The sequence below is a fragment of the Girardinichthys multiradiatus genome, chromosome 12 (genome assembly GCF_021462225.1).
Source record: "Girardinichthys multiradiatus isolate DD_20200921_A chromosome 12, DD_fGirMul_XY1, whole genome shotgun sequence".
Classification (NCBI taxonomy): domain Eukaryota; kingdom Metazoa; phylum Chordata; class Actinopteri; order Cyprinodontiformes; family Goodeidae; genus Girardinichthys; species Girardinichthys multiradiatus.
Genome location: NC_061805.1, coordinates 27,059,947 through 27,071,195, shown reverse-complemented (window position 1 = coordinate 27,071,195; position 11,249 = coordinate 27,059,947). Strand labels below are relative to the sequence as shown.

At 39.1% G+C, this 11,249-nt stretch overlaps 1 protein-coding gene across 1 annotated transcript; it reads left to right on the top strand.

The window, feature by feature from the left end:
• Positions 1-8,204: 8,204 nt before the first annotated feature.
• Positions 8,205-10,146, top strand: atoh1a (atonal bHLH transcription factor 1a). Its single transcript, XM_047382414.1, has 2 exons — positions 8,205-8,903; positions 9,146-10,146. Exons 1-2 carry the CDS (start codon positions 8,630-8,632, stop codon positions 9,940-9,942), a joined length of 1,071 nt encoding a protein of 356 aa, XP_047238370.1. The 5' UTR covers positions 8,205-8,629; the 3' UTR covers positions 9,943-10,146.
• Positions 10,147-11,249: the final 1,103 nt, after the last annotated feature.

The following is an 11,249-nucleotide window of genomic DNA, read 5'->3' as shown; positions in this document are numbered from 1 at the left end:
ACTGGTAAGTCACACACACATTACAGTACCTTGTAGTAGTATTTTTACTCCTTGCAATTTTTGCATTTTGCCTAACTATAATCCATAATATGTAACATCATATAACACAAATACAACATAAAGTAGTGTACATTTCTGAAATGGGAGGAAACTGATGCACAGTTGTCAAAATTGTTTCAGAAAATTACCTGCAAAGTCTCGCATGCATTTACAGTCTCAAACAGCTTTCCACATCAATCTTGAGTCACAAAGTAGCTTAGATTTGGTCAGGTAGGGGTGTGTACATCTAGTCTTGACACAGATAGTCAGATAAATCATACTAAGTCTGTACTTTGAACTATTCTAAGACACAAATGTGCTTTGATCATCCTTCTTTCCATCAACTCTGAGCAGCTTTGCTGTCCCTGCTTACAACATACCCACATCATTACGCTGTCACCACTGTGTTTCACAGTGGTGACAGCGTAGTGATGATCACAGTGATGTTGTGTTCAGGGTGACATGTGTTCAGGGTGACATGGAGTGTTATGTATTTTACTTTTGCATTTTGATCAGGAGGCTTAGGTTTAGGATGATTTGATCAAGAACCTTTTTCAACATCTTTGCTGTGTTCACTGTGGCTTTTTGCCATAGTGAACTCTTCCGTAGTGGACGACTAAAAACAACAGACTCTTCCAGCTAAGCTGTGTAACTCTGCATCTCCTTCAGAAGTACCTGGGCCACTTGGCTGCTTCTCTGATTTATGCTTTCTTTGCCCAACCTGTCAGTTTAGGTGGACGGCCATGTCTTGATAGGTTTGCAGTTGTGCCATATTCTTTCTGTTTTCACATACCTGATTAAACAGTGCTTGATTAGATGTTTAAAGCTTGGGACATTATTTTTTATGTAACCCTGCTTTAAACGTCTCCACAACTTTATCCCTGGCTTTTTTTCTGTGTTCCTTAGTCTTAATGATGCTGTTTGTTCACAAATGTTCTCTAATAATGCGCCGAGGCCTTCATAGATGAGTTGTATATACACTTAGATTGAATTACACACATCTGGAATCTTTTACTAGTTAGGGTTCCTGGAGACAGTTGGTTGCACCGTGTTTTTTTCAGGGGTATCAGAATAAAGGGGCCTGAATACAAAATATATGCCACACTTTTTAGGTTTTTATTTGTAAGAAAATGTAAAAACCATGCATCCTTTTTTATTCCTCTTCACTATTATGCATTATCTGCATATACAATATATGCATCCTATTAAAATATGCAGAAGTTGTCATAATCAGTTGGACTTTGAGTTTAGTTTTATAATTTTGGTTTCATTGTAGCATCTTATGTTTCATTGTATTCCTGTTTTTGGTTACTAGTATTACCTTTTCACCTAATTGCCTCAGTCTCCTGGTCTTCAGCAGCTGTTTCTAATCTGCTCATTCACTTACCTCTCCAGTATAAATAATCCTTGGTTCAGTTACTCAATGTCTGATCCTCTGATATCCTCACCCTGTTTTTGCCAGCCTGTTCTGTTCATTAAATGGTGTTTTTTTTTTACTTTTCTCCTGCCGTCCCCATCTCTTAGTTTGGGTCCCCAACAACACCAAAACACAACAGATGTTTGTGGTTATCATGTGACCAAATGTGAAAAAAAGGAGTAAGAATACTTGACTCACTGCTATCATTTGTGCCTGTGAGTTAATTTTACTGCAGCAGTTGAGACCTATGCTGGATTTTGCAGGGAACTATTTAATTGACCAAAATCCCTTTAACCAAACATAGTATATGGATAAAATTATTTTCATGATTAAATATCCGTGTACATCATTAAATTGAGCAAAATAGAATTATGACATACGGACCATTCTTTTCAACGGTATTGTAAGAATAGGACATTAATTCTGGTTAAAACTATTCAGTCTAACAAAAATTGAGGATGCAAAAAGTTTTATTGTATTTGTTTGTCAAATTGACAGATTAGTAATATTTTGGCGTTTTCATCAAATGCACTGATGCAGGAGGACAAAAACACAACAGGTTCCATTTTTAAGCTCATAACTGGTTCAAAATGTCTAAATTCTTCCAACATGATCATCATGAGGTTGTAAGGAAGAACGCACATTCTGAAAGAAATGTTCGTGCAGGGGATTCACAACTGCAGAAAACTACATTTGAGAATCATCAAAGCTAAATCTTTACAGCATCCTCGCAAGTCCAAAACATGGATGACAACTTCAGCAATGCAATGGAGAATATTTTAATGGATTTGGATAGAATATATATATATATATATACTTTAAATCCACTCCAATAAACATTAAAAAACACACTTCAGACTGTGAAAATAAGGTACAAATGAACATTCACAGACAGTGCACGATGTAATTCCCCAGAAGGGAAATTACAATAGTTTTTGTATTACCCTTATTTATATCAGGCCTGTTTGTCTTTCTTAATAGTTCCCTGAGATTACTTTTTGGGATTTGGTGCCAATATAAGCAAGGTGAAATTGTTAACACTGGGGCCTCTTAGTGAGGAGTTTGCATGTAGTCCCAGTACATTTAGGGGTTTCTCTGCTGGTGCATGCAGGATGATGTCTTTGTTGCCCTGAGATGGACGGGTGACCAGCCATGGGTGTACTTCATGGAAATAGGCACTAGACCCCTTGCATTATGAGGGGAAAAAAATTTTACAACACCTAAGTGGTTTTAAGTACACATGGTTTGACAAGAAGGTCTATTTAGCTTTGTTTTAAGATTAAACAATATGTATAAAGATGTTAACATATTTCATACCCTGTGTGTCTATACTTTATATTTGAAAATGGTGCATTTATTGTGGTTACTTTTTAAATGACCATTGTTACCATTTATCATGAGATCATTCCAAACCTGTAATAGAGGCTGAATCTGAAGGAAAAAGTTCCACACACAGTGTAACTTTGCACCTTGTTGACCTCCAAAGCAGAATAGAATATTAGAATATTAGTTAAACTGATGCTGGAGACGTTGCATTTTGTTGCATTTAATTGTAGAAATGTGGAATTTTAGACCTTGATAACCAAACATTTTTAGAAATAATAGATTTGAGGGCAAACAGTTCAAAGTTCAACTGGTAAACCTGGAAATGCACATTTTAAATAATTTAAGTTGAAGTTAGATTTTTTGTTATACAACAAGGTTTAAAGTTTAATGCTTAGCTAAGTTTGTGGTTTCTCACTTTAAATTCCTCATAACTTCAAAGGCGTTTAACTGCTGTTCACAGCTGGATCCCAGACAACTGAGAGGTCCATGCTGTCAAGTTCACTGGAGCATTATACTGAAGTAGCGCGTTTTCGCCAGATAGTGGCACTGTTAAGCTTTTCCAGCCATTCCAGATCTCTCTGCTTCAGATTAGCAAAAAACAAAACTTAGAGCATGTTGTGTTGGAAATGAATGTTTAAAATGTTTTAAAAAATGTTTAAAAAAGAATAATTAAAGAAGACAGTTTCTTCTGCTTATTTTGAAGCCCAGAAATTTTCAAGAAAGGTAAGGTAGCCTTTAAAACAATGTCATTCTGGAAGCCCTCCAGGGAGTTGAGATGTATTTCATCCTTTCACTTGGTTTTCACTGTAGTAAAAACACCAATACTCAATACATCAACAACAAAAAAAGTAAAATAAAATAACAGCAGACACAGCCCAAGATCAGAGCCCCAATTCCATTTCTTAATATTCAGTGAATAAATCGTGGAAACAAAGTTGTTTCTCTGACTTTTAGAACATTGTCTCAATGCAGATCCAGACTTTGTAATGAAGTACCAATTTTCCTTTATTTACTGATGAGTTTGCAGTTATAATGTCTATGAAAAATGACAAAAGCGGGAGAAATTATTAAAATAGTGACATTAAATTGTGACTATTAACTATCAAAGCTATTATTTTTGACTGTATTATTACAACTAGTGCATCTGTCAGCTCTTTCACATTGTGCATAAAGTAAATTTAAATGTGTGAGAGGGTGTATAATTCACTTAAATTTTCATTTAAATTGAAGTACATATGCATGGTGGCGCAGTTGGTAGCACTGTTGCCTTGCAGCAAGAAGGTCTTTCTACATGGAGGGGGTCTTTCTGCATGGAGTTTGCATGTTCTCCCCGTGCATGCATGAGTTCTCACCGGGTACTCCGGCTTCCTCCCACAGTTCAAAGACATGCCTGTTAGGTTAATTGGTCTCTCTAAATTGCCCTTAAGTGTGTGCATGGTTGTTTGTGTGTTGCCCTACGATGGACTGGGGACCTGTCCAGGGTGTACCCCGCCTCCCACCCATAGACTGCTGGAGATGGGCACCAGCTTCCCCGCAACCGACTATGGAAGAAGCGGTATAGATAATGACTGACTGATTGTTAGTACATATTAAGTTTTGAGTTCTATACAGTGGAAACTGTTCGACCAAATGATTTGTATCTTGAACATTTGTTCTTGGAAACCATCCTCCCAATTAAAAATAAAGCAAATTAAAAATCTGTGACTTTGCTGTCTGTGCTTGAAAAATGTTTGGAAAAGTACTGTCACGTTGTTGTTGTTTTCTAGAATTATGCTGCAGCTTTGTTTCAGTGATGCTGCACAGAGATGCCTTGTAGTTTTGTCCACAATGCTCAGATGTCTTTGATGGCTCTGGAAGTACTGCCTGCTCCAGCAGCACTGGCTTTTTGCTGACATTGTTTAAAGGTTCAAAAGTCTACATACATACAAGAAGACAAGGAGCCTTCTGACAAAACAAGTACATGGTTGAGAAAGGTACGGGAGGGTACAGTGAAGGCCAAGGCCATCGTAGCTGGCACAGTAACTATATTAGGACATGATATGATATTTGCATTCAGGAACATTTGTTTTCAGATATATGTGTGTGTGTGTGTGTGTGTGTGTGTGTGTGTGTGTGTGTGTGTTGGGGGGTTGGGGATGTTCCCCAAGCCAATGCTTAGTTTGCATTTGCTTTGGGGTGGCTCTGCATTATAGCTTCAAAAAGGAGGAATTTTGGCTTTGTATAGGCGAAAAATTTAATTTTTTGCATTTTACATTTAAAACAGATTTTCAATCAAACACATGAAAGAAAATTAAGATTTAAAAAAAAAAAAATCCACAGTATGCTACATGTGGATTAATTGGAGATTTGTATCCTTATTTTTCGAATATTGTTTGTTACATCTGAACTTTATTTGACTTTTTTTTTCACATTGTAAGTTTATGACTTTAAACATATTTCCATAGACGAAATCGCATTAGCACTGAAGCATCTCATCAAAGACGGTCTTACATTTGTAGTTACAGGATTTTTGAAGGATTATTTTAAGACCTCGCCCACCACCCCGCCTCGTGCCCGGCGCGCCTCAGTCTCCAGGGAGATGGGAATGAGAGGGTCCAGCACGCAGACTCCTCTTGCGCATTGGAATGGGAGCCTGTCCCTCTCCCCTGAAGGAACTCCCCCCCCTCACCCCTGAGCCGTGACCAATGAAACATAGAGTCTCCATTGTGGCTGGGACACTTTAATAATCGCTAGCTACAATATCCAACCTGTCGGTAGCTTCAGGAGCCCAGGCCGGCCCGTTGGACGCGGGGGGAGACTCATTGGTTGGAGGGGGAGGGGGCGAACGCTCGGCGCCAGACCTCCACCCCTAAAGACGTCCCCGCGATGAATAAATGAATAAAAAGTAGAAAAGACTGAGCTCAGACTATCTCTGAAGTTGTGCAATTTATTCACTGGAATTATGTTTTTTCATTTTCTTTATATCCGTGACTCCGTGACAGTACTCCTAGAGTTGCTGGGCCAAAAAAGTCAATTACCTGGCACCATCTGACCAATTGTTATAGTTCAATCTTGATTTAGTCATTAGGATATCTAATGTTTAAAAATCTGAGGCTCACGGGTAAAACATCCACATCTGCCCTTGATCATCAAACACTGACCAACTGTATTTATGGGCTATAGTCTTGTAATCATAAATCCGCTGAAGCAATTAGTCTTGACCGCTGATTTCCATCTTTTAACCAGCCTGTTGGTTTTTGGTAGGAGGTTTGCGTGTCACTAAATGATTTAATGTGCAGGCAACAGGAGATTCCGCTAATTTAAGGGGGAAAAAAATGTTTTTTTTTTTATGTTTGCGCATCTTTCCACCCACATCTGTCACATATGGCATTAAAAAAAAACTGGACTATCAGTTATACAAAGTGCCGGCGTTTGTTTACTGTGTGTGCGCTCCTGTTCACTCCGCGCCACATTAAAGCCCGTTCGGAGCGCAAGACCTCGGTTTATGTTTCCGATCCCTGGGAAGCCCTTTTCTCGCCGACAGGGCGTTCCGAAAGCCGGATCAAAAGGTTTTAGACCAACTACAAAAGAAAAATGGAAACTAGAGATGATCCTAGAGCCAATGAATCCACAATGAGCGCGCGAGCCGGCAAATATTTTCGCCTTTTTTAACTTCCTGTTCAGATTGGCTTCAGGGCTTCCTTGTCCCAAGTTTTAATTCCAAAAATGTCTTTTATGTTATATGTTAAAGCCTAAATAATTATAATTTTACCTGTGGTTTAGTATAAAACTGAATGCTGGAGCGTGTAAAATAAACATACTAGTTTGTAGATGGTTAAATTCTAACATTAGCCTTTGCTAGAAATGCTGAACTTTCCTTAAGCTTTTGGATAGGAATTTAGTTGAAGATGTTGGTTCACTCAAAGCTTATTCTCTAAATGTAAAATGTATTAAGAATGGATACAGATTAGCAGAATTATGTTATTAATTAGACTTTGACAAATTTAGTAAAGCAGATTCTGCAAAAAAAAGAGCAGAATAAGAACTATACCAATTTCCAACGCAGGATTTCACAAATCTGAAGTTGTAAAAAAGTACTCTAAAAGAACATACAGCAGAGTGAACATCTAGTTCACCTAGAGGTCAATAGATGGTGGAAAAAAAAAACAGCAAACAACCATCATCGACACAAAGAAGCAAGTTGCAAGTTGATTTGTTATCTTCACTAAATGCTATACTGGACGAGCAACTCTGAACAGATTCTGGCATGAAGTCTTATGGGCTTTTTCTCTGAGAAACATGCTAGACAGGGAGAGAATTCCAGTTGCAAGGGGTTTTCCCTAATGTGTTTGAACCAGAATATGACTGATATTCTACGAGTCATGATTAACGTTAAGGTGGATGCTGAAGTTGAAGCAAACGGATACCGATGACGATGATCAATTAAACTTGTATGAATCATTTCTTTATGAGATTTGCTGTCTGATTGCCATCTGTGCATGTTCTCCACTTGCAATCACCATTCGGCGGGTCTTCCTTCAGTTAGTTATGTGACATGACAGTACAGCAGTCATACAAATGACATGCAAATCTAATGTAATACATATAAAAGACTCTAAGTGGCGCATAAACAGAGCAGATAATCCAGTTTTGTGACTTGTGCATATCTGAGTTATTTTCCAAGTGTTTTAATAACGTACCTTGGATCATGTTACATTGGCAACCATGGTGCTGCTAACTGGTCTGACTGGTGATCATTCTTGTGAATTGTGGCAAATGATGTTTGTAGTTCCTGGCAGGACACATAGTTGGCATTTGAAATTCAAATCTCGCTATTTCAATCGGTCATGATACTTTTCATGAACCACTTCCATATATTTTGCTGAATTTTCTGAAAACCTATATAATGTTTAAGCAAAGATCTCCGGTGCTTTTCTGCAGACGTGTAGAACACAAGTGAACCTCACTGAAAAACAACTACGTTTGATGTGTTGTGCAGAGAATGAGGACGTTAACTTGTTGTGAAACGATCCAGTTAAATAACAATTAGCACAACAAATAAAAAATCTAGCATTTTCATAGAGGGTGCACCATTAGTTTATTTAATAGATTCTAAAGCAAAGCCTGACAAGCACGATTGTGTCTTTCAGCTGTTAGACTGACATCATTTTTACTTATCAACGAAATATAGATTAAAATCTACCCAAATAAAACGCAAATTGCTGCACCACTTTTATCTAATCTACAGGTTTTTTTTTTCTGAGATTTAGCTCCTTTGACTCGCTGTATTACGGCTTTCTTGTATAAACTCATTCTGCGAATGTCATACTAATTGTTGTGGCAAGTTGACCCTGTTGAACTTTTCTAGCTACCTTTTTTTCCCATTCTGCCTCACCGCCACGTCTGAGAGGCAACACAGGCGCACTGAGAGGTCAGGTGTGGATTCTGTCCCATTCATGCACGTTTCGCGCTGTGCGCCCTCCTTACTTGCACTTGCGTCCGGTGGGAGGTTCCCCCTTCACGCAGCTAGCGTTAAACACTCCCTAAATCGTAACGTTAACATAAACAGTCCCACCTCAACGACCCATAATCACCTCTCTCGGTTTTCTTTTTTTTTTTTTTTTTTACCGAGACATCTCATTGGTCGTGAACACGCGACCAAAGCGAGGAGGGGGGCTTCCAGACGCGTGCCGCTTTTTAAGCCGACGCTGCGCCTTGAGACACCAGAGAAGGAGTCCCGCACGCGACCCGAACGCCTCATACACACACACGCGCACTCACACACAAACAGCGACAGCAACTGTGCATTCCTCAAGGAACATTTCATAATATAGTTATAGATTTTTTTTTTTTTTTTTTTTTTGAAACATGGATTTGTTAGCGGTGGAGGAGTGGAGTAAAGGCGCGCGGGAGATTGCAGCCTTGGATGCGCTGCAGCAGGAACGCATCAACCCCGGGGTGGTGGAGAGGGGAGGGAAGCAGCAGTTTGAGGTGTCCTGCTACGACCCGGGACTTACGCTCGTGGACGGCGGCAGTGACCCACGCGCGTGGCTATCCGACGCCTCTGGCACCTGCGCGGCACACGCCACCTCACCCGACTACCTGCGGCACTCGCCGTACTCGAGCACCGGCTCTTACCACGGTGAGAGACCTCTTAACACCTGCATGCATCAGGTAGCAGGGATTGATATTCGTGATACTTCTTTCTCATTGGAGTTTCTAATGTAGATGTCTTACACATTTTAAATATTATTTGGGGCTTTTCAATGTATCAAAAAGTAAGATTTGATTATTCATTAAATTATTTACATTTGTTTTATTAGTTGTAGTTTTTCAAACCTCATCACAAGAGGTCAAATTTAACTATCACTCCGTTTCTTTCAGAGAGCTGTTCCCCCGGGTCCTCGGGCCATCCCAGCCCTCCCGCTCACAGAAGATCTGCCAAGAGTCCCTCCTCTTCCTCGCTCAAAGTCAGGGACCTGTGCCGCCTCAAAGGCACCATCACAGGGCCCGAAGAAGAGGTCCCCGTGAGACAGAGAGCCCCCTCCAGCAAGCCCGTCAGCGGCATCCAGAAGCAGAGGCGGGTGGCCGCCAACGCGCGCGAGAGGAGGCGCATGCATGGGTTGAACCACGCTTTCGACGAGCTGCGCAGCGTCATCCCGGCGTTCGACAACGACAAAAAGCTCTCCAAATACGAAACTCTACAGATGGCGCAGATTTACATCAACGCGCTGGCCGAGTTGCTCCAAGGACCGGTGTCCTCCAGCAATAATGAAAACTCAAGCGGTTCACCAAAGCGTGACATTTCGATATTACCCGCAGATGGTTTTGAAGGGTCAAAAGACAGGGCTGCCCAATCGCCGTCAGTTACCTGCAGGACATCGCCGACTCTGCCCCTCTCTGGTGATATCATACCTGTTCACATCAACGGGATGCCATTCCGTTCTTTCCAAGAGAACTCCTTCACTGGCAGAGTTGAAGAAGCGACGTGTCCCCCTTCACCCTCACCCTCACTTGTTGGGAATGGGAGGAAAGAGTCTCCACGAAGCGACGGGGAGTTTTCCCCGCACTCCCACTTCAGTGACTCGGATGAAATAGCAATGGAGCTCCACTCGAGTGAAGAAGATGATCTGTCAGAACTTAAGCTATCTAGCCGCCGTCATCCCACAGTGTCATTCTAAGTAAACCACGGATAAATAGACGATATGAAAACAGTTCATTACAACAAAATTGTTCAAATTTCAGTCAACCGTGTCAATCGTACCTACAACCTTAGATTTTTAGATGGAAAATATGTTTTTCTTTATTTTGCAAAATAAATAAGGGATTCAGATTTCTTTAACAACTGTTTCATTATGAATTTATGGGAGAAAGGCCTGATTCGGTTCTGCCTATATACATATATATATATATATATATATATATATATATATGTATATATATATATATATATATGTACATATATATATATATATATATATATATATATATATATATATATATATAATTATATATTATGATTATATATTATTATTATTATTATATATAATTATTATTATATATAATTCCCATAAATCCTACGGTTTCAAGTTTCCATAGAGACGTGGGTGGACGACCCCTCTGCCATGTCGCGCACAGCACCGCCATGGGCATTTCCCACGTCCCTCCAACCAAAATTATTGTCTTCCACAAGAGCTGAACTTTACGCATTACAGTTTGATTGTATTTGATTATGTAAGTTTCATTTCTAAAAATGATTTGAAATTTCTTTTGATTTCTGTGTTTAACTGATTATTTGTTTGTATGATGTATTTTATTTTGCAACTTCTAAAGTTTTGTATCGTGCACTTTAAATATTCAGGCCAGAGGCCTCAGAATGGTCAGAATTGCGATTTTTTTTGGTTCCCCTAAACCTTCACAGAATACAGTTGTGCTTTGATTGCTAGTGTAGTACTGCCAATCTCATTCAAATGTAGCCTATTTAATGTAGCCATCATCGCTGCCTTTTTAAAAGTTTTTCTTTTTTTTATTAACAGAAGTTTGTGTGACTGTTTCTTTTACTGTTTAAGATAAAAAGATGATGATGTGTTTGATGTAGCCTATTTATTGTTTAAATGTTTCTTACTTTTGTTTTTTGTAACTCCGTATAATTGATGGGATAAAAAATAAAGCAGTCGTTTTGCCATTCTTTGTCATTTTCGTTTGATTTTGGAAATAAAGAAATCTAAACAAAAGTCTTACCTGTCTTTACTTTATTTGTTTAAAAATGAGCCATGCAAAACATTTAGCTGAAACAAATGCAAAAAGGGCTTTCTTACCTTCATTGAATTATTATTATTATTTAATAATAATAAGCAGAAGAATGGTGATAATATTCGTAATAAATATTTTGGAATGACTTTTTGGCATGTTTCTTAACTTCAACTAATAATTACGAGTTAATTTTTTTTACATCCTTTGTTACATTAAATAATGGAGACGTTTTACT

Excerpts from the sequence above, each read along its gene's own strand:
- atoh1a (XM_047382414.1), top strand. The coding sequence starts at position 8,630 with ATGGATTTGTTAGCGGTGGAGGAGTGGAGTAAAGGCGCGCGGGAGATT. Across the intron at positions 8,904-9,145 it reads GAGCACCGGCTCTTACCACG|AGAGCTGTTCCCCCGGGTCC; the intron begins GTGAGAGACCTC and ends CGTTTCTTTCAG.